The sequence below is a fragment of the Heterocephalus glaber genome, unplaced genomic scaffold (genome assembly GCF_053883595.1).
Source record: "Heterocephalus glaber isolate CG9 unplaced genomic scaffold, H.glaber_assembly_v1.0 deba00001687, whole genome shotgun sequence".
NCBI classification, from domain to species: Eukaryota; Metazoa; Chordata; class Mammalia; order Rodentia; family Bathyergidae; genus Heterocephalus; species Heterocephalus glaber.
In genome coordinates this window covers 14,963,608-14,989,427 of record NW_028258412.1, presented here as the reverse complement: position 1 = coordinate 14,989,427, position 25,820 = coordinate 14,963,608, and the positions used below count along the sequence as shown (strand labels likewise).

The 25,820-nt window shown below is 42.7% G+C and overlaps 1 protein-coding gene across 1 annotated transcript in view; it reads left to right on the top strand.

The window, feature by feature from the left end:
* Suds3 (SIN3A corepressor complex component SDS3) overlaps window positions 1-23,007 on the top strand; it is a 34,391-nt gene extending 11,384 nt beyond the window's left edge. Inside the window, exons 7-13 of the mRNA XM_087198367.1 lie at window positions 7,699-7,794; window positions 9,068-9,129; window positions 9,290-9,311; window positions 10,503-10,608; window positions 16,637-16,721; window positions 19,707-19,792; window positions 19,882-23,007. Of these exons, the coding sequence (XP_087054493.1) occupies window positions 7,699-7,794; window positions 9,068-9,129; window positions 9,290-9,311; window positions 10,503-10,608; window positions 16,637-16,721; window positions 19,707-19,792; window positions 19,882-19,906 (482 nt within the window). The 3' untranslated portion in view covers window positions 19,907-23,007. The remainder of the gene's footprint in view (window positions 1-7,698; window positions 7,795-9,067; window positions 9,130-9,289; window positions 9,312-10,502; window positions 10,609-16,636; window positions 16,722-19,706; window positions 19,793-19,881) is intronic.
* Window positions 23,008-25,820: the final 2,813 nt, after the last annotated feature.

Here is a 25,820-nt window from a genome sequence, read left to right as displayed (position 1 = left end):
CACAGGATTGTAGTTAGAAATATAAATGCCTAGAATACTGACCTATATGTAACAAGTATTCAATAAATGTAGACCTTTAACAGCAATTATGAGCTTAGGCTTATGTTTTCTTTAATTCCAGGTCTGCTGCCATTTGTGGCTTGGTCACATTCCCGAATTACCCACATCCATCTGTGGTGATGGGAATCTCTCTGCTTTGCTTTTTTCAGTCTGCCTTAAAATACAGAAAAGGCATTATCGTTTTTTTGAGTTGGCTGTGGGAGCAGTGGCTTTTGGCTATGTCATCTGTGCTGTTAGATCCCTTCCCTCAGGTGTTACTGTGAACGTTTCAGAAAGGGCCGATGAGATCCCAACAGGGTAGCTAACCTTAACTATTCTCCTGTAAAGGTAGTGAAGTTACACGAGACTGGGAGCCAATTCTTCTCTAGCCTTCTAGAGTTTAGTGCTCTGCATATGGGAGCTCAGCAGGTTCTAGGCAAGTTTCAGGGAGAAGCAATATGGGCCAACTCTTCTGCCACCATATGTAGACTGATGAATCCTAGAAGAATACAGGGAATTTTGGAACCTGTCAAATACTGCAAAGCAAGTCAGCAGCGAGTATATTACTTGAATAGGTGGACTGCCTTCTGCGCAATTTCCAAAAATTAACTTTTATAATCATGTTTAGAAGGTACTGGGGCTCTGGCATGTCTGATTTTAAGAGGGTTCCATAGGAATTGTAGTGTTTTTATGGAAGATCTTGGAGCTAATTTTGAAATTAAAAGTAACCAGTTAAGATCTGCATGTTCTTCCCCCACATACTTATGCTGTGAACCAGCTTGGCCTTCTTGTTGACACAGACTTCTAGCTCCAGTCCAGTGATGCCCGGATGAGAATGTAATTGTGTCAGGCTGGGCGTGTTGGAAGGGAGGAGACTGACTCCTCAAAAGATATCTCTGATACTTACTTCTTCATTGAAAGACTTGGCAAAAAAGAGTGAGTTTCTTAAAAGCCTCTGAGAGCAGTTTGGAAATTTTGTTTTAGGGAAAATGGATGCTAAGATAGCATCTCCAGACAGTGCTGCCTTGTTCTTGTTGAAATGCTTTCTAGACACTAATACTTTGGTACCTCATCCTGTGCCAGTCTACCTGTCTATTTCTGACCCACACACCATTTTCTTTGATGGTGGCCCTGACTGGCAGTGATGCCTCATCGCCCTCTGCTAGAGCCACCAGATGTTTGGGAGCCTTCATAGGCCAGTGGGAAATATTGTCAGTTTATAGCTGCTGCCTTTCCATCTGTAGGGAAGAATAATCACCTTACCTGTGATTTGTCGTCCTAGGTATTGACATGCAGTAGACATTATTTGGCCAGTAGATTTTACTGCCAGAATCTTAAGTGGGACAGGAGGCATCCTTAGTGACTTAAGACAGCCTGCCAGGGTAGAAAAGACAAATAAATGCAGTGAAATCATTTGTAATGCAAAAAAAAAAAAATTAGATTGTAGAAGTGTTTAAAGCTAGCCATGGGCATTAAAGGTGCTGATGTCCTTCCTCAAGCCATTTGGTACCCTTGGTATGGAAAGCACTGCCAAGGTAATGATAGAGTGTGGAAACAAAAGGCACTGGAGCTAGAAGGATAATTAGCATTTCCACAGATGGTGCTGCTATGGTGCTGGATTAAAGGCCTGATTTCATTCCTCTAATTGAGTGACTGACTTCACCTTTGTGGATTGATTCCCAATACTGATGTTGCCCAGCTCTGCCCAGAAAAGATATTTCTTAAAATGTCCCTTTCTGATTCAACATGAAGACCTGTTTAAAATCAAAGTCAAATAAGAGGCTGATGAAAAGCTTAGTTCAGAGGACCCTTTAGAAATAAGTGTGTCAGTGACCTGCTGCTATGTTGTCTGAATGCAAAGCGTTTACATACCTCTGGGAGTTAGCTGGGTATCCTCTTCAGCAGCTTCACTTCCCATGGAGAACTTGGGGAAACAGGTGTGCGGTAGGCAAAGAGGCTGGGATGAGCTTGAGGTCAGAGCTTCTTCAGCTTTAATGCCTCGGTGGGTCCCCTGGAGTCTTGATGAAAGGCAGACTGTTTCAGAGGGTCTTGGGTGAAGGCATTTCTAACCTCCTCCCAGGGCTGCTGGCCAGATCGCACCTTTAGTAGTGAGGTGGTAGGTAGAATTGTCTGAGTGTGATTTTTCTCTGATGCTGCCGCCAAAACTATAAACAATCTAAATAATCAGTGAGAACCCAGTGAGCTTTCAAATGTAGGGAGCTTTATCATTAATTGATTTTTCTTGTTGCTAGAGTAGCCTTCTTTTCTCCTTTATTCTAGCAGCTCCCTAACTACCACTTCATTTTCTGTTGTAAGTTCTTTCTTACCAAGGGCCCCTGTGGAAGCTACTCATGGCCTCAGTAAAGCCTGTGAGCTGCTTTTAGAAAACCCTAGATTCATAGCTGGCATGATGGGTCATTATAATGTCAAAATAGAAGTCTTTTTCCTGAGCACTTAACATCGAACTAGGCATTGTGCAAAAATGCTAGTGCTCCTTCTGCAGGCGGACAGACTGGAGGAGAGCCTTGGCTCATTGTAAGCTAGTTGGGGTAGATTTCCTCACTCGGCAAAGGGATGATGGAACCGACTACTTAGGGTTCGTTGAGGATGAGATGATGCGATGCCTATACTGTGCCTTGGAAAATGGCCAGCAGAGGAAACACTCTGGACTTGGGAAGTGTAACCCTATTAGTTCTGCAGCTCCTCTTGATTTTGGGTGTCCTACCCTGAGTTTACAGATGGCAGAGCAGACTCTGAGAAGTGGAGCCATTTGCCCCAGGTTCCCCAATGAGCTAGGTAGAATTTGATACTAAGCATGCTCTCTTAACCACATTATACCAACTCTCCTGATAACTCAGGGAGGGGACATGGGACGGTGTCACAGAATTAGACTGATGGGTAACGTCTATGTTCTCAAAGAGTTTTTTTCCTTCTATTCACTTTTTTTTGTATCCCTTCCATCCATTCCTCTTCCCTCTCCCTTGTTTCCCTTCCCATTTGAACACTTTCTTCCCATTTCCTCATATCTACTGTACATTTTAGTCCTTATTTCCACTTTTGGTTTCTCATACCAGAGAAACAATGTGATATTAAACATATGTGTTCGATTTATTTCATTTAGGAATGTGGTCTCAAGGTGGATCCATTTAGCTAGAAATGTCTCAGGCTTGTCTTTCATTCTTGCCTCCTATTTGTGGTCACCCTTGCAATGTGGATTTGTGGCAACGTAGGTGAGCCTGACAGCCCACTAGAGAGAAACATAGGATGGAGCGTGTGGGTGCTGCTGTGGTTCCCGGTCCAGCTCCATTTTGCACTGACTCTGCTTTAGGGAACTGAAGTTGCCAGTCTGCTACAGGTCTACTCTCCAGCTTTTCTTTCTACACTTATGTCCTATTAAGATGCTCCTTTGAAGCCAGGTGTGGTGGCACATGCCTGTAATCTCAGCACTCTGGGAGGCTGAGGCAGGAGGACTGCTAGTTCGAGCCTGGCTGGGCAACTTAGTGACTTAGTGAGACTCTGTCTTAAAAAACCAAAAAAAATGACTGGGGCTATCTAGTACCAGCAAAAAAAAGGAAATAAAAATGCTTCTTGGAATCACTGCAACTCATTTTTCCCAATAGCTAAACAATTGTGGGCTTGTTTTTAAATTTGGTTTTTAACCGACACATAATTGCACATATTTATGGAGTATGGGGATATTTTGATACATTATCTGCATTGTGTAGTTGTTAGACTGGGCTATTAGCATATTTATCTACTATATTTATTATTTCTTTGTGGTGATTACATTCAGATTCTTACATTCTGGTAACAGTTGTGATACACTGAACACAATACTGTTAACCATAGTCACCTTGCTGTGTAGTAGAACCCCAAGACTTACACTTTCTAATCTAACTGGAACTTTGCAATGGCTAATTTCTCTTTATCCAGCCTTTGGGAGCCACTGTCCTATCCTCTGTGTGTCTGAGGTCAGCTTCTCTAGATTCCGTATAAGAGTGAGATTGTGCCTGAGCTTATTCTAATGGTTAAAGTATGTTAAAATGAAGCTTTTACTGCACTAGAACCCTGTAAGCAGGTGAGCAGTTGGAAGCTAAGAACTAGGCCCAAAAAGTGCAGAACAAAAGCCTTGTCAGTAAATTGGTAAATGCATGTTGATTGCAGGCAATTGATATTGTCAGGGCTCTCCTTCCACAGGGATGCTCTTTGATAACTGCCTGGCACTGGCTCAGCCTGCATTCCCATTTTTTAGAGGGCAGACCAGGCGCTGTTTGGGAGCAGGCACCTGTATCTCACGTTTCCTGGGGCCTGTGAGGTGGTTTGGAGAGGAGTTGGAGACCTTGTCCATTGTTTGTTCTCTCACATAAACCCTCCCATGTCTGCTGTAGTTGTTTGTTCACTGCATCCTGAAGATAGTGTTCCCACTGAAGCAAATCTTTGAAGAGTCCTGGATCAGAGAGGCTACCTAAAGCCACTCAGAGGACTTTGGGTTTGGTGCACAACATCTGAGAGGAATGCTGACATAATTCCTTGCTCAGGTGCCTTCTCCAGGGTGGTCACACTGCGGGTTCTGAGCTTCAAATTCAGTTCTGGGAGTTTAATTTTGTGAGTGTGTAAAGATTGAGTTCTGTGGGACTCTTACTGGCCAGACGCACAGGAGACTGATGTTACAAAGTCAGCATGCCAGCTGTTGTGGACAGCGAGTGATAGAACTGTCAGGCAGACTCGGATGCAGATAGTTAGGCTAGGCCATCTCTCTTTGGAAAATCTACTGTCAAAGCCAGCTAACCAAACCTGCAGTTGAAGCAAGGTGGATAATCTTATGTACTGTGTGGTCCTGGGGCTGTATATTTTTATTTATTTATTTATTTGTTTGTTTGTTTATTTATTTATTTATTTTGGTACCGGGGATCGAACTCGGGTCCTTGCGCTTGCAAAGCAGGAGGCGGAACCACTGAGCTAAATCCCCGGCCCCCTGGGGCTGTATATGTAGGCTGGTCTCCCCCTTAATCACTTCTTCCAAGTGGGCCACTGATCAGGCCTGCTCCCTGGTGCTTCATCTCTCCTAAGTGGTGGTAGAAACATGCTGATGCATTTTAGGAGCTCCTTCAGAGCACTTCCTTCTGCAGAAGGTAGTTATTTGGATAAAATTCACCAGGTTATTCCTGGGACCAGGCTAATAAAATGGATTGATTTTTCACTACTTTTAAGAAAATTTGATTACATTTTCTGATTTATAAGTGTGCAGTTATGACTTTTCAGTTTAGTGGCTTGGCTGGTTTTGGTACTCTTAGGTCCTGTCAGGCACATCTTTACTTGGCTTTCTTCCAATGTGTGCTGCCCACAAGCCCATCCCCCTGTTAGTAGAACTAGAACATTTTGCAGTAGTCATAGGGCATTGCCTTTCCTCTGGTGCTGTCTTGGGTTGGGTGAACTCCTTTCACACTTTGGTTGCCAAATTCTGTATTTTGCAGTGTATCACAGTTGATATCAGCTGCCTAGTGGTATTCAGCTTTCGCACAGCTGTTTCACCTTGTCCTTTTAAAAAGATCTTTGTATAGTGTTTTCCTCCCTGAAAGCATGATAAGAAAAGCCAGCCTCAATTTGAGCTTTGTGAGGCCAGTCCCATGTGCCATTTCTGTAACCCTCACAGCACCCGTGAACACCCTCCATGAGATGAGGAAGCGTGAGACACAGCATTCCCGTAGCCTGCCTTAGATCACTCAGCTGCTGTAGGGAGTCAGGCCTGTTGGTGTGATGCCCATGTTTTTAACCACGGTGCTGTGCCACCAGCCATTGGTGAGGGTAGTGAGGGTAAAGATTGCTTGTAGGGAGAAAGCTTCCACCCTCCTCCCAAGGTTATGTGTATCCTCCTACCCCCACTTCCAAGTCTACCTTTACAAATATTTATTAGGTGTGTAGTTCTTATTTTATCTCCGTTCCACTCATAGGAAAAAAAAATCAGTATTATCCATGTCTGTTCTAAGAGCAACATGAAGAAACATCTTCTGAGTTTGTGTAGAGAACTTGATATGTGCTCTTAAGGTCCTGCACATTCTTGTGGTAGGGTCCTGCAACTCTGTCCTGCCTGCTTTGCTGATAAGTGTGCATAATCATGAATTAAATTTATCTTGTGATCAGCTTGACTTCATCTGGTTCTTAACACTTTGTACTGGGGTAAGGACACATTTCATGCTGTGGTAGAATTGCACACTCAACATCCAGTGGGGGAATGTTCAATATAGGGTGGCACTTGGTGCAGTGGAGGGTGGCACATATGTCTTGGTTACTCGGAAGGTAGGATGAGCCTCTGCCCATGGAAGCTGTCACAGAAAGGGGAGTATCAAGCAGACTGTCAAAAGATGTTATGTAGGCATTTGCCGGGCAATAAAGAGGAAGCTAGGCAGAGAGAACAGTGTACAAAAGCTTGATGACCTGAAAGTATGATGTCTTTGGGTAACAGAAGAGCTAAAAGCTTGCACAAACAGTGAGTGTGAATGAAGTAAGGACAAATAGAACAGAGGCTTGGCCTTCATTCTGTAGAGGGCGGTAAGCCATTGAAATACCTATTGAAAAGTGAACAGTATGCCAAATGACCTGATATCTATCTTAGGAGATCACTTTGAGGGAGGGGAGGATGAACTCGCTATGGCAGAGTCCGCCGATGGGGATGGAACTGTGTCATTGAAAAGATGAGGGCCCATAGTTGCGGCACACTTAACATTATGTGGTGACTTTGATGCCTGGGTGAAGGGAGATGAGTCACAGAAGAGATTTTTTTGAGCACTGAAGGGAGTCAGATTCAGTGCCCCTGGGGTGCAGAAGAGGCAGCTTTGAGAGGGGGAATGAGGAGGAGAAATGAGTTTGCCAGGAGAGAGTGGATTGCCATCCAGAGGGCTGGTAGAGCAGGGAGTAGGGAGTAGACATTCAGCGGGGTACAGCTTGAGGACTGAGTGGACCCCAGAGATCACCAGGATGAAGGAGCCTGCTGGCGAAAAAGGACCCCAAAGGGCAAATCAGAGATTTGAGTGGCTGTTGGAGGAGAGCCTCCAAGGTATGGGGGAGTCAGTGGCAGTGTCTGACTGCAGAGAGAAGTCAAGTGGGCGAAAAGAGGCTTTATTGTGTGCTTTCGTTGTATCATTCTTGAAGTCAGGTAGCTACAAAAGGTTAGAAAAGAGTCTGAGTTTGTAAATGAAAACTCCATGTAAAAAATGTGGGCACCGAGACCAATGGCCTGTAAAAGAACCTTTTGTACCAGTGTGTTTTAGCCCCACACCTCGGTGGGAACAGTGGAAATTAGTCAAGTGAGATGACCTTGCAGTTCTTTCAGTTCCAAAAACCTGGCATCTTAATTTGAGGTGGAGGAGGAATAGCCACTAGTTTTTAGGGTACTGTTTTGTTATCTACCGTGGCCGAAGTGTTAGAGGGTTGGATTTCCGAGAAGGATGTGTACCTACCTAGCTTAGGTGATTTGAATATTGTAAGCATAGACCCTCTGTCAAGTCGGTAATTGGCATCTGGCTTGGACTTTGCGTGGACCAAACCTCCCCAATAAAACAGTTTTGGTTGGGTGGCTGTGAGGCAGATAATTCTTACATTGTAGGAGTTCTTACTCCAAGTGGGAGCTGGATAGATTTACCCATTCCATTCTTGCCACAGATTCTATGGAAGTGAAACCCATCATGACCAGAAAGTTGCGGAGGCGACCAAATGATCCTGTCCCCATCCCAGACAAGAGGAGAAAACCTGCTCCTGATATCCATTTGTGTCATGCTTTAATCACATTGTTTTCCTTAAGACAATTGAGTCCTTTGTCGTACATCTGATAGGGCAGTGATGGCAAACCTTTTAGAGCTTTTGATGATAACAAACAACCTGCTGTAGCACGTGTGCCATAGGTTTTCCACCACCGTGATAGAGTATACGTAATTGTCCTACAAAAGATATTAATATTTTATGAGAAAACATGTAAAATATTTATCAGTGGGACAGAGGTTGGCTATTTGTTACTGGTGTCCTCAATTGCTACTGCTTTTAGTGGGAAAAATTTATAGAAAGTGGTTATTTGGAAAGTACTTTCTGTTGGAAATTAGACCTTTCAAGTTTTAGAGAAAACTGAAAAGTTGATGTGCTTTAATTTTTCCACGAGTAAAACTGAGAGTGATATCTGCCTTTGTGCATTTCTTTTTTTTTCTTCTCTTTTTTGGTACCAGGGATTGAACTTGGGTCCTTGCGCTTGCGCAGCGGTGGCGAAACCATTGAGCCAAATCCCCGGCCCAAAGGGTTTATTTGCAGAGGGGAGGAATTTTTTTTTTTTTTTGGTATCCAGGATTGAACTCGGGACCTTGCACTTGCGAGGCAGGCGATGGAACCACTGAGCTAAATCCCTGGCCCCTTTGTGCATTTCATATACTCCATTTCTAACACAGTGAATTGCAAATTGTTCTTAAAGCAAGTGAGATTCTAGTCAATATAAAGTAGCTCTTTAATCATAAAAACAATGGGAATGGGACACATGGAGAGAAGTGTCCTTCTTAGGAGATAATAGATAGCTGTTAATTTTGAATGATTCAGTTTGTTGACCACCAGAAAAAGATACAACTTGACATCCCTTTAACTGTGTAACTGAGAATTTAAGTTGCTTTGGAAGACTAACTTTACATTTTGTGTGTGTGTGTGTGTGTGTGTGTGTGTGTGTGTGTGTGTAAGTCTTCAGATCTTTGAAACAAGGGCAGTTTATAAATGCAGGGTGAAATTGTTATTTCACTATTTTCTGTGCTCTCACTATTATGGTATTGTAGCTAGCAGGTGAACTTCATCGTAGCATTTTGTAAGGTGAGGAATGCGAATTCTTTTATATACCTGGTCACCATAACATCTCATAGAATCAACTTTCTAAGCAAGTTATTGTAAAAAATATCATTTAAAATATTCATGCTTTGTCAGTTCTAAAATATTTGTACCATTTTGTTGATTTCTGTTTCCTTGGGAACCGTATTTCCAGATACATTCCTTTAACTCTCAACACCTCAGCTAAACTATTTGCTAACTGATGAGCAGATCATGGAGGATCTGAGAACATTAAATAAGGTACAGTTTGATTTTTTAAAATTTATTTGAAAGTTTAGGCTTAACATGGTTTTCTGGTTCACTTTATTCACATTACTTGTTACGTCATTGTGATACTTGTGACACCTGAAGTTGCATCTGAAATGATTTTCTCTAAGATTTTTTGTTGTTCTTTCTACAGCTTAAGTCACCCAAGAGACCAGGTAAGTGCATAATGTTATTGGTATTTGTGCAGTCCTTTTATCATGTTGGAAAAGCATGTGAATACCTGTCAGGGAGTCGTAATTTTCAAAAGTAAAATGTTCATTTGCTTAAGAGTAGTCATCATGGAAACCGAAAGGAACCTTAAGATATTACTCCTGTTTTTTATTTTTTTTAAGCCCCACTATTTTTTTTTTTTTTTTGTATTCTTCTTAGCATTTATTGTAAAAGAGACACTTGATTGGCTGTTCAAAGTTTCCTTTTGTGCAGGCATGAGGTTCAGTTGCATATCCAGTTTTGAAGATTAAACCACAGGATTTTTCAGTCTTACTCCCTTTCTGGAGTTAAGTGCTAGGCATCACTGTTCCAGTGGCTTTTTGTGGCTTGGCTCTAAGTCCTCACAGGTTGCTCTGAGTTCCAGCTTATAGAAGAGGCCAAGGCCAACTTGGTGTTCACAGTGGTTCCTTCCAGAGTAGCACTAGGCAGTGAATGCTAGTTACAAACTAGAATTCCAAATTGATAATGTCTTTTGTTGTTCTGAGCACTGGGATTACTCACATATTCCCGTACTTACTGAGTTTTGTGGGAGAAAAGCAGGATTCTTCGTTCTCTAGATAATCTCATATGAGCTGCCATAGTCCACAGAGAAGTCCTGAGCTTCTGAGGCATAACGGGGAGAAAGTATATAAATTTAATTTGAACCTACCGTAGTTCTAGAAATGATTTCATTTTAAGAGCTTTTCATTGTACTCACCATTTGGGCTTCTGATGATCACCAGGGTATTACCCTATTCTGAGCAACTTTGTAGATTTGTACATTTGACCTTAACCTTCCCAAACCTCAGGTTTCTCCTCTGTTTGCTGAGGTTAATCTGCGCTTTGCATGCCTCACAGGATTGTTTGAAGATCAAGTTAGAAGTCATGTACAAGAATTTAGTAGTGCGCTATGCCGATTTGGTGTCCCACGCTAAGTTTGGCAAAACATAGCGACCTCCCAGGAGCAAGGGACCCAGCCCACACATGCTGATCAGTAGGACCATGCCTGTGAACAGCCACTGCCTTTGCATTCTGGCCTGGAGTCTTACATGTCTTTGCAGTCCCACTGTGAGGACTCAGTGGTCGTGGTTATTGCTATGGTGTCTCAGTTGAAACATGTTAGCGCTCAGGCTGAAATGTCTCTTACCTTCCTCCAGCATCCCCATCTTCTCCTGAACACTTACCTGCCACACCTGCGGAGTCTCCAGCCCAGAGATTGGAGGCTCGGATAGAAGATGGCAAGCTGTACTATGATAAGAGATGGTAAGTTATGAGGAAAGATGGCTGCTTATAAGAGTCTGCAAAGAACCACTTGGAAGGAGAAGGCTGGGGCTATCTAGAGTTGTTATTTCAGAGCACGGCTGCTGCTTAACTTACATTTTAAAATGAGATTCCACTTTAGTACTGTGCATCAGCCGACATTTGATGGATACCTTTGTTAGGCCTCTGAAAAGTTTCCCAGGGTGGTTCTGTGGCTGGTGGCCCCCCGGCCCTCCTGGAATTTGCAGGCCGATATCTTTTGAGGTGCCTCTGCCCAGCAGTGCCAGGGTACATGTCCTGCAGCCCCTCTCAACTCTGCTCCTGTGTGCTAAAATTAATAGGTGTTCTACAGATGAAAGGATTTTGTGGTCACATGAGTTTAGGGGATGATCCTGTTAATTAAGATAAATGGATTCCTTTCTAATAGCACTCTGGGTCTTCTGATAATGTTAATGTATACTGTGAATTCCTAAGATGTTATTAGGTGTTTTTATTTGGCATCTCTACCCTTTTCTTCTGCATCATCCAGCTCCAAGAGTGTTCTAAGAAACTTACTTGGGGAATCATATCCTAAAACATGACTCATTTAGATTGAGGACTGCTTGAAATTTTTAGACTGCCAACATTTTTCATTGGAAAAGAAATGGCAAAACAATAGGAAAAAACTTTAAAAGTGCATACATTTATTCATCCAACAAATGCTTACTGCTTTTTGTGTTAGGTATTCTGGTAGGTGTCAAATCACCGTGGGCCCTGCCATATTGCACAGCTCTTAATTCAGACACAGGATTTCTTTCATTTGTGGTCCCGTACAGGCCCCTCACTTCAAGTCATAGGTGAACACAGGTTTTCAGTCTGCCTTTTCACTTGGTTAAATTGACAACGTTTTTCTCAATTTACTGTATGGTCTCTAATTACCATTTTTAATGGCTATATATTAACCCTTGGAGTCTCAATACTTTTATTGAGCCAAAGGTTTAAGAATTAAGGATGGATGCCTTTTTGGAGCGTCATGTTAGTTGGCTACCTTGCAAGATTGTACAGTCGTCCCACTGTGTAGGCAGTACTGGTTCCAGGACCACACACAGACACCCAAGTCTGCAGGAGCTCACATCCCCTGTATAAAATGGCATCATGTTTGCTTATAACCTGAGGTAGCCTCCTGTATTTACAGAGTCTGCCAAAAAAGTATATACACACTTCAGCAGTTCGCTGTACTAACAAATGTCTGGAAGCTCATGGCCACCACTCTGAGCATCTCTTGTAATGGTAGAGGCCAAAGGTAACTTGTGTTAATCTCATGATGTCTCAACAAATTTAGTATTAAGGTATTTATACAAGTTTTTCTTTTCCTGATGTATACATTGTTTCAGCAGACTGTGTGTGTGTGTAATTTCTTTTTTTTTTGAGATAGGGTCTCACTATGTAATCCATGTTGGTTTTGAACCCACTATGTAGCTCGAACTCATGGCAGTCCTCCTGCCTCAGCTTCCCAAGTGCTGGGATTATAGGTGTGCTACCATGCCTGGCTTCCTCCTGTATATTTAAATCACTTCTAGTTTATATAAAATACTGAATACAATGTAAATAGTTGTTATACTGTATTGTCATAAGAAAGTAAGTTCATGTTCAGTACAGACACAATTTTTTCTCAAGTATTTTTTATCCACAGTTGGCTAAATCCATAGATGTGAACCTGTGAATCCAGAGGGCTGACTGTTCTTGTCAAAAATGCTTAAAGGGGGCCGGGGATTTAGCTCAGTGGCACTGTGCCTGCCTCATAAGCACAAGGTCTTGAGTTCAATCCCTGGTACCAAAAAAATAAAAAATAAATGCTTAGAGATGCTGGATGTGGTGGTGCATGCCTATAATCCCTGCACTCAGGAGGCTGAGGCAGGAGGATCACCGTGAGTTCAAGGCTAGTGTGGGCTACATAGTGAATTGAAAATAAGCCTGAACTTCATAGCAAGACCCTGTTCTCAAAAACCAGAACAAGCAAACAAAGCTTAGAGAGCTAGTCTTGCCTGAAAATAAGTCATTTCCACTTATTAAGTTACAGTGAGTTAGTTATCCAGATGGGTGAAGGAGGCTTGCTTTGTTCATAAGCCTGATCTAGTGACTTCTGCCCCCTAGATCTGGCTGTTTGGTGTTTTTCAGAGGTCAATTAGTATTTATTTTAGCATTACTTCTTATCTGGACGTGTGGCCACTAGGTGGCAGGCGCTAGCTGCTCAGCACCATGGGGCAAAATAAGATGAAAAATGTTTCTAATAATGAAAACCAAATAACCTTTAAAGATCAAGCCCACATATAAGAACCGTCTTTGAAAATGATGAGATTTATCACTAACATTTTTACGGATCTGTGAGTCTTCAAGCCATGTGATATTTCAAATGATGTTCATTTTGTAATTGCGTTGCTTCAGATCTTCCTTTATCTAGACTTAATCCTTAGACTTTATGAGACATGTCTGGCGGGTAAAAATACAGTAAAAGAAAATTCTTGTTTTTTTAAAAGAAAGGTTCCACAACGATGGGTATTTCATAAAGTAAACCAAGTGGTCAGGTGTGATGTGTCAGAACTCCTAAGCCGTTAGAAGGAATTTTCACCATCTTTCTCATGCTAGCAGAAGACATTTGGAAAACAATGTCTCTGGAAGCATTTTGCTTTTTCAGTGAATTTGAAGTCACTTATTCTGTTGTTAATTATATTTTGAGAATGTTGTTTGCTTCTGTATTCTGTGTGCTTTTTCTTTTCTAGCTTTAGCAATCAGGGCTCATAGTGAGGTGTTAAAAGGTGAGTCCTGTCCTCCCTGCTGTGTTTTCTTGGGTTCCTGAGCACCCTGCCTGAAGCTCTCACTAGAGCAGGGCGAGCCTCACAAGGCCCTTGACCTGACTTTTGTATCTCTGTTCAGAGGCTTCATTTTTCTTTCCCAGCCTGTGGCTAAGGGGTCAGCCAAATCCCTTTGTGCTCCTTCCCACAGCATGGAATTTTTCCTTATAACAGTATTTTTGGTAAAAACATGTTTCATTGAGTTTTAAATGATTTCAGCAAAATGAGTGTGATCCAGGCCTCCCATCTTGGTGTGAACACTTATCAAGCTACATTTCATTTTGAAAGATAAGCATCTTCCCTTTGCCTTGGTCTTTTACTGCTTTTAAGACATTTTATATCATGCTGTAAGTTTCTCTCAAATTTTGATTTGGACTAATGACCTCTCTGAGAAAACACTGTGAAAGTAGCTGATATTTTAAAAATAACTAACTGATGGTGCCAGTGGACTATTCTCTCTCTCTCTGTGGCTATTAATGTGAATCAGAAATGAAGTCACCATTTGCTCAAGTAGCATTAACCCTCTAGCTCTGAGTTGATACAAAGACTCTTAATATTTCCAACCAGAGGGGCCCAGGGATTTAGCTCAGTGGCACCGCGCCTGCCTTGCAAGCACAAGGTCCTGAGTTCAATCCCCAGTACCAAAAAAAAAAAAATATTTCCAACTAGAATTGCCACCTGTGAGGTTCTATAGCTGTAATATGGACTCAGTTTTGGGGAAATGGAGTGTTAATATTCTCAGCAGGATAAAACATTCAATTACTTCTCCCCTTCCCACCTTACTTTTGGAGCTACCTTTTTAAAAAAATTGCTTTCTTCCAAAATAGTATAGTAATTCTAGTTCACTGGGTTTAATAGCGAGGCACAGAGCTTTAAGAGCTTAATTGTAGGGATTCCCAGGTCAGAATTTCTATTAGTAATAAAGTCAATTTGACATTTAGGACTTATTCTCTGAGGCCATTTAAAAAAATAAATTTTTTCAGCAGCTGAGTTGTAGCTTGTAAAATGGGTTTAATTGGCAAAGATGACACATTTTTACTAAATTGGTTCTATTGGTGTTGCTTTTAAACTTATTATTTCTAAATATGTTTTGAATTCTTTCCCCCCCTTTTTATTATTCTTTAAAAATTGAAAAGTGAGGTTTTATGTTAGTGTTGTTATATACTTTTTGGTTTCATTTTAAAAGAAAATATCCATCTGAACAGTTTAGTGTCTAAGGACTTACCTTTTCAGAGAATTCAAATAATTTAATAGGTTTGATGTCCGGGGATAATGGTTCTCTGAGATCATTATTTGTATGTGAGAATCCCCTGAAGGTCTTGGGAACCCAGGGATCAGTTGGTTTGGGAGTTGGTTGCTTTAGGAAGCACTCTGGCCAGCTCTCCTGTGAAGCACCTGGGGACCATCCCACGTGGTGGATGTCCAGGCCACACCCCACGGGGAGAGAGAGACCAGAGGTGATAAACCAGACTGCAGTCTTTACTCCTCATGTTCACTGTGAAACCAGTCAAATGTGTTTTATTAGAAACACAGGAATATAGTAGTTCTTTTGCTCCACTTAGCTCTGTATTAGCATGTTTCTGTGATGTAATGTACATTCATGCCACACTCATGACCTTTCTTTATTAAATTATTTAGAAAGTAGAATCAGTGACTTGAGGCTAGGTAGATGTTGTTTTGTGTTTAATCTCTTTAATCACTCACAGTTCCCATAGAATAACTGTGAGTGTACTTTTTCTTTTGTATTTTTATTCTAAACATTGCTCAAGACATTACTGTTTATGTAGTATAGTTGGCTTAAACATGGGAGGGAAACCAAGGGAAGTGTTAGGATGTTGCTGTGAACTGATGTGACCTTCCCTTATTTGGGCCTTGTGATGTTACCTGTTTAGCATAACGACGGTCTTCTGACCCAGTTTGCCAACTAATATATGGTCAAAAGCAACTTTAAAGCTTGGATCTAAACCAGTCTCACTGTTCTTGTTGCATTTACTTTGTTAAAACATTTTTCAGGAACTAAATTGACTTGGCAATCTGTGTTTTCAGCTCCTAAGTAGCAGGTTAAAGAGTGCTTAGCACGTAGATTGGAGAAGCTCACTGTGGGAGAGAAGAACATCTTGAACTGTGGTATCTGGGCAATACATTATTTCATTTTATCAGCAAAACAGAACCTGCCTCCTTCCTTCAGAGAAATGAGAAGAAGATGCAGTACTTCACTGGGAGATGTGTTTTGGTAGACTTTACATGAGTTTATGGATCTGTGTAGCTAGGTTTTTGTAGCCGGGGTCAACCAAAGGTTATGTTCTCAACTGAACTGGGACTGGCTCAGGCCAGGGCTCTCAGCAGCAGCTGAGGTTACATTTCTAATTCTTGTAATCCAGCAGCTGCTCTTTCACCCTGTTGTCCCATTTGGGCTTTGGCCTTCCATCCTTGGAAGGATGAACTTCTGTAGGTTGGAAGTAGTTCTGTACGGCAGGCCAAGAGAATAAATGCAAGGGCTGAAAAGGGAGCATGTGTCTTGTCTCCCCCTTTAAAGCAGCTTTCCCACTTCTCTAGACCAGACCATGCCACGTCAGAGACCCTTTGGTGCATGCCATGACGTTCAAATCTTCACCTAGTTAGTATCTGTCAGGTGTGATTATTAAATGTTCCCCCAATTATATTTGAAGCTCTGTGATAGCAGGGACTTGTGGCCTTGTTCAGTCTTTTTCCCAGCCTCCAGGATAGTCGTTGGTACATATTAAGTACTTGATGATTATTTTTGAGTGAATGACTAAAGTAAGGGCTGAATTCAGCCTTCCTTCTTGTGAATGACTTATTTGGACAGAAAGAAAATAAGTAACAGAACAATTATTCAAGCCCACCTATTTATTTTGTCTGCATAGTTGCCTTCAGTGTTTGAGGGCGTGGGCAGAAAGCAGAAACAGATTTTACTTTAAAATTTTTAATTTAGTTTTTAAACTGGGTCATATAGTCCAAATAAAAAGTAAATTATAGTTTTCCAACTCTTTTCTTTGTTGCTGCTTTCCTTTTGCAAAGGGACCAAGGATTGTAAGGTTCAGGTCCAGAGGGTTAAGAAGTCATCTCATCTGAGGATGGAAGCCTTACAATAAAGTCTTCTGAAGTCTTGACTTTTGCCCACATACAAATGATTAAGCCTGTGTTAAGTATATTTGTACATTTGTGCCCTGTTTTTGCAGGTACCACAAGAGCCAGGCCATCTATCTGGAGTCAAAGGACAACCAGAAACTGAGCTGCGTGATCAGCTCAGTTGGAGCCAATGAGGTAGGGACTGAATTTCCTCACCCTGAAGAAAACAAAATGTGCTCTGTGAAGTGTGAAAAATAGGACAAACGTGAAATAAAAGTGCCACCAAAAAGGATGGTGGAGTCATGTCCAATATGTAGGTTAAATTCCAAAGTCAGCACTTTGTGGCAAAATTGCGTATAGAAAGATTCACCCTTGAAGATCCATCCCGTACATTTGCTTGCCTCCAGTGTGTAGTTCTGTGTATTCCTGGTGGTATTGGTGAGCGCCCTGTGCGGTAATTGATTTGGGAGGCACTGAGCTAGATTTAGGAGAGAGCAGAAGGCAAGTCTGTGTGAGGTCTGTACATTCCCATCCTTGCTTCTTCAGGTTATCTACTGAGAATGGAGCTTGCCTGTGGAGCATACTCCATCTCCATCTGTGTTACGTTATTTCTCTACACTGAGAGATTTGTATCTTGCTGTGAGGGTTTAATGAGCACCTGGCACAAGGTCCGGCACCCAGCACCCACTCACTGAATGCATATGACTCCTAGGCCGCTCTCTCTCCCACCTAATATGACCTGTTGTGCCTCTCAGCAATGAGTTGCCAGGCTCATGCCCTTGGGCGTTGATTTTCTGCAGAACAGGGTCTGGTTTTAACAGAGTTACACCCAAAGATAATGTGACTGCCCTACGAGTTCTCCGCCTGGTTCTTCATTAGGGGGATGTCCAGCAATGTCTAACTTGCATTGTTAAGAAAGGTTTAAAACTTTAATAGCTGGATTGGCTTGATCTTTTATCAGTCTGCAAATGTCTGCAAAGAAATTGATTTTTACGTGTCTACCCTCTGTAACTTATTCGTGCCAGTGCACAGTAAATCTAATGAAACTGGATTATGAAATAATTTAAGCCTCTTGTATTCTTCCAGCTTCCTGAATTGAAAATGCCCTCAAATGTGACTAGTTTGCAGAATGATTGTTTACTTAGAAGTTAGGGAGAGCCTTCCAGATAAATGAATGCCACTCTTCTCTGGGCTCAGGGTCTCCGTCACCTCAGGCCACATTGGAACCAGAACCAGGGGCTCAGGAGGTGCCTCACTTTCGTGATGGCGCATTTGTACCTGCCTTCGAGTGTTGCTCTGCAAAGCACACGTGGCTTCCTGCTACCTAAACCCAGCTTTAGAACTGCTGCCGTGTACTCCTCTGTGGCACCTGGAGAAAAATAAAAAGCAAGTGCGATTCCCCCTACTTAGGCTTCCCGTTGAAGTTAACACTTTTTATCACAAAAGAGTGCCTGTGAGGTGTGATGAGGAAATGGTGCCACTGCGCCATGTCTGGGAGAGGAGAGGCCTTGGGCTTTGCAGGCCTGCGCGTCTGTGGTGAGGGGGAGCAGTGCTTTAAAAGTCTTTCAGCTAATTTTTTGGATAAACTCCTGACTGTTGCTGGAGCTGCTTGGCCTTGGTGTGACTCTGCTCTGGGCAGGTGTGGTGGGTGGGTCTGAGTGTGTTAGTGACTCCCCGATTCAACCCTCTTGGGGTCAGTTTTCAGTTTAAAATGGTTCTGCATATTCCTTTAGAGGCCTGGCTTCGTGTGAGATCTTCAGTTGTTTCATTTTTAAACCAGTGTATTTGATTCTAAAGTCTGTCTGTTGCTGAATAATCACATCAAAGAAATTGAGGTGAAACTGAGAACAAGCTTTTTTAAAACCTGAAAACTGAGTCGGGGGAGGAGGAGATACACATCTGTAAACTAAGAGGTGTATAGATAAAGTACAAACCTTTCAAAAACCCATGCTTTAGGCTCCATTTAATTGCATGTTACGGAGAGCTGGGTGAGAAGAGTCAGGGGCTGGTTTAAGGAGACGAGCAAAGGGCTTTGCTGTCAGGTGCCAGGATCAGTCTGGACAAGTGGCCCAGCCTTTGGGACTTTGGTCTCTTCTGTAAAATGGGGCCCACAGCAGTACTTCCTCCACAGGCTTGTCCTGGGTGGAGGCAGCTTAGCATGATGGGCACAGTGTCTGGCGCATGGTGAGAGTGTGGGAGCCCTCGCTCAGGTGCCCCTTCTCCTTCCCTGGCTGCAGCGTGGCACTCACTAAGTGCACCTGTGGGCTCTGACGATTCCCCTGAGGCAAGAGTTCGCTTCACCCCACACCTGTGCCCTGTAAAGTGAGCCAGGTCTCATCCCATCTGCGGGTGAGGGAAGTGGTGAGGAGGGAAGACTGTCTTAAACTCTTCAGCTTTCTTGGAATCCTTACTGGGCCCCAGCTCCCCCATGGGCTTCTTTTTAGTATTGCTTTTTCCTTTTTCCATCACAGCCATTAGCCTTAGTTGCCAGAAAAAGCAGAGTATCGAAAGGCTAGATGATGTGCAGGTCCCTTGGGGTAAGGAAAGCATTTTTAAATTTGGCAGGAAGTTTATGTTCATGAATATATGTCTGTTGCATGTTGCTAATCCTGTAATCAACCAAATTTAGATCTTTGTAAGAAAGGCAGACATGGTGGCCCACATGTGTAGTCACAGCACTCTGGGCGGCTGAGGCAGGATGATTGCAAATTTGAGCTTGGCCTGGCTAACTTAGTGAGACCCTGTCTCCAAAGTTTAGAAAAAAAAATTTTTTTTAAGGGGTTGGGGATGGAGATGTAGGTCAATGCGAAGATCCTGGGTTCAATCCTTAGTACCAAGCCGGGGCCGGGGGTGGGGTGGGGTGGGCAGAGGGTAGGGGAGAGTCCGTGTGACCCAAGCAAAAAATGCAGCCCAGGATTGCTGTGCTGTCAGTTTTCTTGTCCAGAGGTGTAGGACATGTGGCAGGGAGGAAGGTGTTCAGGGCTGGAGGCGAGCTTTTCTCTGATGGTCATGGTCCAGGATGTGCTTGTGAAGTCTCAGGTGTTGAAATGGCCCATTGAAACGGAGGTGGTGTTCAGTTTCCTCCCCAGCCTAACTCAGGCAAATGTGGCCGTGCTCTGGGAGACTCGCCCTTCATGTTTCTCAGCCCCTCTCATCTTGCTCCCTCTCCTGTCCCCACAGATCTGGGTGAGGAAGACAAGTGACAGCACCAAGATGAGGATCTATCTGGGCCAGCTTCAGCGTGGGCTCTTTGTAATCCGCCGGCGGTCAGCGGCTTGACTTTCTACAGCGTCCCTCTTCCCTTAACCCTTTTTTTGGAGTGGTTTTTATTTCTGTTTTGTTTTCTTCTTACTAGAAAATTTTTGACTTACCGGGAATAACTACTTGGCCTTGGAAGTGGAGAGCACTGTTGTGGATTCCGCAAGGCACTTTTGTGGCTGGCCACATCCATCTTTGTGTCCTTCTTTCCTGCCTCGACTCCTTCTAGACATCCGTCACGATGGACTCTTACTTTCAGGAGTATTGGGGGTTTGATTTATTTTATTTCTTTGTTTTTTGCTTAGGCTTTCTTTTTGAAACCTCCTTTGAGCTGGAAGGGACAAGGCTTTTTGTTAATTATCTTTTGGTCTTTCTCCTGTGAAAAGAGCAGGAAGGAATACACTTTGTGGTGCATTTTCATGTTTTGAATCTGATTAGTGGATCACATAGCTGCTTCCCTTGTCAAGCCCAATTCACGGTTTTCCCAGCAGCTTGGGGCAGAGGTCCCAGCAGAAGGAGATTAATTCTCCTGGCTCAAAGCCTTCTCGGGGAAATAGATGCCTTATGTAACATCTGGCACACACCACCCATTCCCCTGGCTGAATGACAGGAGACTGTGCTCTGCAACAAATGGAGCTGGGGTAGGGGACATTTCATATTCATAATGTGCTGAAGTTACCATATTTTAAATGTTATTTAATGCTGGTGATGTAGTCCGACACACTTTAGCTCAGGCTGGAACAAGAAGTAGTAATTGCAGAAGTTTTCATTTGTAATGCCCTTCTCTCCCCAGTTTCCAAGCAGATGGAAGTAGCACATGTCACAGGCTGATCATCTGGGTTATCTCTCATAGGCAGGACAGCAAGATTGCTAGTGTAACAATCAGTGATCTGTAGGCTTGATGCATAACTCAGGTGTCACTCTCCGTGCCGGTATTATTGCCGCACCTTGGCCATTCCACACCATGGAACCTTGTCATCAGGCCCTGGGCACTTGTAGCCTCTCAGGAGACCTGGCCCCGTTGGAGACAAGGAAAGCTGTGGTGTGGCTGCCACCAAACCTGCGGTCTTCCTGATGAGTCCTGATGAAACAGCCTTCCCTGCACTCCTGCTTCTTCCACTCTGCCCCTTGATTGAGAAGTGATTGGTTCACTGGGTGATGGGGTTTTTATATTCTAGCTGCCATCTTGAGGTTTCAAGCATTTGGGGATAGAGCAACTGTTAGCATCTCTCTGGGCAGTCAGTAGAACTTACACGTTTTAGGAAATTGTTGTAAGTAATTCCCTTGGTTCCTTGATCGCAGTCACTTGGAATCTCTTTATGTTGTCTCTTGATCTACATACTCCGCAGCAAGGGGACTGTGATGACAAATCACCTCCTCAGTTCTGGCTTCTATGGAGACCAAACGGTTCTCAGAGTAAAGACTTGTACAGATATATTTTTGTTTTAATTTATATCCATTTTCCTCCTTTTTAAAAATTGGTATTCAAGTCTTATTTAGAAAACAGGATAAATGATGTTTATCAAAAGCTCCCTGAGTGTTCTCTTTCTTTTTTACCCTCCATTCCCTCATTGTTAGGATCTTCTCTACAGTGAACCAAGGCCACAGTAAGCAGAGACCTCACCATTGGTTTGTCCTTGATGGTTTGTGCTGTGAGGGACAACTTCTCTTGCTTGAATTGCCACTGGTGTGTGTCATACCATATAATGTGTTTATCAGGTGCCCTGTGATGCAAATTTATTTAGATACATTCAGAATGCATCTGCCATCAAAAGTCTTTAAGGAATTAAAAGAAAGAAAAAGAAATCTGATCATCTTCCTTGTCCTCCTCAGTAGTATGCCAAAGTGTCTTTTTATTGTAAAGGATTGTGTTGATAGCCACTGGAAGCTGTGCATTGAAGCAATGACAAGTTGCCTTTTTTCTTTCCTTTCTGGTGTCACCTTTGTGCTTTGTAAAGTAACTATTTATTTGAAGACCAGGGCACGAACACCTTTGTGTTCTCTCTGTAATGTTTGAGGATATTTGAGGTCATGTTTAGACATGGTCTTGACCTTACTGCTGCCTTCTCCTCAATGTCTTTACAACCCTTAATCATGACCTTTCGAGAATGGGGGAAATGTGAGCAGACTCAAGACACACCATAGTAAGTTATAGTCCTAGTACCAGATTTAATTTTTATTTAGTCACCCTAGAGGTGAAAAAGTGGTAGTTGAATCATTCTGACAGACCTCTGTGGTGACCGAGGGCAGATATCCTCTGTTAATGAATTGAGGTCCTTCTGTGATGGACAGATGCTTAACTAAAAAGGGAATTAACTAAAAAGGGAAGCAGACTCTTGAGATTTCTGAAATAAGGGGCTGGTTTTCAGCCTGGCTGGCATTCTTACTTTACAAGGTCTTTATTCTTACAGTAGACCCCAGCACACGTGTTCAGCTGTGTCGTGCAAATGGCCCTTTGAAAAAGGCTGTTCCAGACAGTTCTGACCAAGAACCTGTGTGTGTGGTTGGTTAGAGACATCTTCCTCAAGTGTTCTATCCAGTGTTTCCTCGGGATGTGTCTCAATATTTATTTTACCTCCACATGGGGATGTTCGTATGTCCTCCCCTCTGTGTCCCTTTTTCCCCAAGCTAGTGTCCTGTTGTACAATTTCCAGGAAGATTTCTGTAGCCACACCAAAGGCAAAGTGTTTCTATTCTTTTGGATATCAGTATTTAAGGATGTCTAACTACCTAACCTAATTTTTACTTTAAACTTTTAACTAGGACAAGTGTATGATCCCAGAGGCTGATCTGCAAATCAAGATGCACATATTTGTATATGAGACCCTGTGCTCAGGATTGGGTGGCTTTTCTAAGAGAAATAGGGAGTGGGGTGGAGTTGATTGCATTTTATAACCTAACTCTTGGGGGGTCTATTTTTATAATTTTTTTTTTTAACATTTCCTTTCAGTCTTGAATTTTTACTAAATAATTTCCTCCTTATTAAAAAAGTTTGTTTCTCATCTGAGAATTAGAAATCTTGGTACTAAGTATTATACCAATTTTTTTCAGAGATCAAAACATTTTAATACCAGAATATGATAAATCTGCAGCCATTTCAGACAGTGGGTGGGCTTTTTATATAATATCATTAATTGGTACCACTAAATGTTCTGAGAGGTGAATGTAAAAATGTAAAAAGATAGGTTTTTTTTTTTTAATAAACTTTCAAAAAGAAAACCAACATGTAGTCTGTTGTTGTATGGATTGACTTGAAAGTGATGGAAATGTAATTTAACTTTTCCTTCCATTGATAGTGGGTAAGGAAGTTGGGGGAGAGGAAGGGATTACTAGATACTCATCATCAGGAAAGAGTAAGGTAGAGGATGATGTCAGGTGCAAAGAGCAGTCTAGGAGTGTTTACCTGCAACTGCGGTGTACTCTTTCGTTGATGATCCTCATACTTGAGGATATTATTCATGAGGTATGTGATTGAGGAAATTATTTGGGTACTCGAGACCAGTGCCTACCCATGTTTCCTAGTGATGGTGTTTGTACTGCTCCCTGTGGTCAATCCATATGGCTGCCCTTGCTGCCACATGTGGCTGACCCACTGTGCCCATGATCCTGTGTGGTATACGCACACGCACTGGGAAGGACTGCTTCATGCATTAGGTGATGTAGAGAGTCTTTTCCTACTTTTCATGCCTTACTGTAACATAACATTTATGCAGAAAAATGCACAAATTAAGTCATTGAAATGTGAGTGCCTCAAAGTGAGTGTATCCACGTTGCTAGCACATTTAAGAGATGATAATACCAGGTCCGCCAGGTTTCCTTCCAGTCACTCCCCTGACTATAGTTTCTTGTTTTAATTGCCTTAACCTTCAAACTCTTTGGCTCCTATAATTGTGGTAGCTTGGATCTGAAACATCCCCTAGATGCTCATGTTGTAGAGGCTTAGTCCTGTTGGGAAGTGGTTGGCTTTAAGGGATAGAGCTTAGCAGGAGGTCTTAGGTCATTGTGCTCGTGTCTTTGAAGGGGATTGTGGGATACTGGTTTCTCTTTTTGCTTCCTGGTTGCCACAAGGTGAGCAGCTTGCTCCACCCTAACTCCTCCTCTTTTTTTTTTTTTTTTGGTACTGGAGATTGAACTTGGGTCCTTGTGCTTTCAAGACAGGCAGTGGAACCACTGAGCTAAATCCCCGGCCCTTCACCCTAACTCCTACTGTGACCTACTGCCTTGCCACAGGCCCAAAAGCAACTGACCATGTTCTGAAACTACCAGTACTGTGAGCCCAAATGAACCTTTCCTCTTTTGAAGTTAATCATCTCAGATGTTTTGTTACAGTAATAGGAAGCTAACACAGGTTCTTTCCAAAATTCTAGTAGAGCCAGGTACCTGGTCACCCAGGGATTGACCAGGGATGTGAAAGCTGGCAGCAAAGGACATGGCTAAATGGGGAGAGGAAAAGACTGAAGTCAACTCTCTCAGCCTCCAGTTTTACCAAGACAGTTGAGGCATCCCTTCATGTGAGGTGCTCTGTATATGCTGCACACTGTACTAAGCCCTTCGTGGGAGGCATTTTCTCATTTAAACTTACAGTAATCAGTGAATGAGTACTATTACTCCTGGTATATGAATATCATTAAGCCAAGCCTTGGCTAAAACCCAGAGCCCAGCATTGTGCCTAATACACATTAAATTCTCTGTAACTGTTGGTTGTCAAATAACGTTAGTGTAAAGTGAGGTACAAAGGCAAGCTGGTAGCAGCAATAGCTTATGACCCTGGTGGTGTGCCCTTTGCTTGCATTCTCTCATCTCAGCTGCCAAACAGCCCAAGAAGAACAGATTTACTATCCCTAATGTTCAGAGAAGTTGAAGACTTAATTCCTTTGGTCTGAAGAGGTTCAGTGACTTCTCCAAGGTCACATAGTAAGTGCCAGAGCCTGGAACTTTCAGATTCCAAATCAGGTTTCCCATAACTACCATGCTTTATAGTTCTTTTCCCCTCCTCAAGCTGGCTGTAGCCGGCATGGTGATGCATGTCTGTACCCTGAGCTACTCAGTGTGCTGAAGTAGGAGAATCACTTGAACCCAGAGTTTGGAGACCAGCCTGTGTAAATAAGGTCATCCAAAGGTAAATAAATAAAATTCAACAATTCCACATGTGCATGTGTGCATGGTGCTAGGGATCGAATCCATGGCCTGGGACATGGTAGTCACGTGCTCTTACCACTGAGATCTGGTTTTGTTTTGTTTTGAAATCTGCTTTCACATTTTATACATGTACTCATGGGGCCAATACTAGAGGTAAAAACTTCTGAGTTCCCTTTCCTTTCCCCTGCTGGACAGCTCTGGGTTTCTCCCTTGGCAGTATAGGATCGATTATCAGCCAAGAGGTTGCTTTTCTTAGGCTTCCTACATTAAGGACAACAGTTCTAAAGAGGGAGCCCTTTAGAATGTCAGCAGTTTCTGGTCTTCATACAGTAAGACTTTATACGGTAATCACCTTTATATAGTAATCAACATGAGAGCCTTTGGAGGACCTATCCAGATTTTTCCAGATCACTTTCTTCCTCCCTGCCTTCCTTATCTGTGGAGTAAGGAGGAGGGTGGGTGTCACTGAACTGGTTTCTGAAAATGTAGGTGGACAGCTGGAATCCTACACCTTGATGCCATCCTACGTCAGGGGCCCTTTTCACATCCTGTCGTCCTGTGGAGGCACTGGGATGGAAGAATGCACCACCCATGTCACCAACTTCAAAATGTCTGCTCAGCTCTAGTCAGTGACCTGCTTAACACCCAAACCCAGAGTTTACAGGCAGGAATGAAACTCATTTCTGGTTCTGTCCCTGTAAGGCCTGTTCTTGGTAAGGCCAGGCAACTTTCCTGCTTTTACACGGAAGGCACTAGATGGAATGAATTAGAAATGTAGGCACCATTTTTTTGTATATATGGTGAAGAATACCTTAAGCTTTAGGAACTTTGGTATTTACCAGAATAGATATTTTTCCAAATAGCTGGTTATTAAGACAAAAAGATACGTATTTTTAG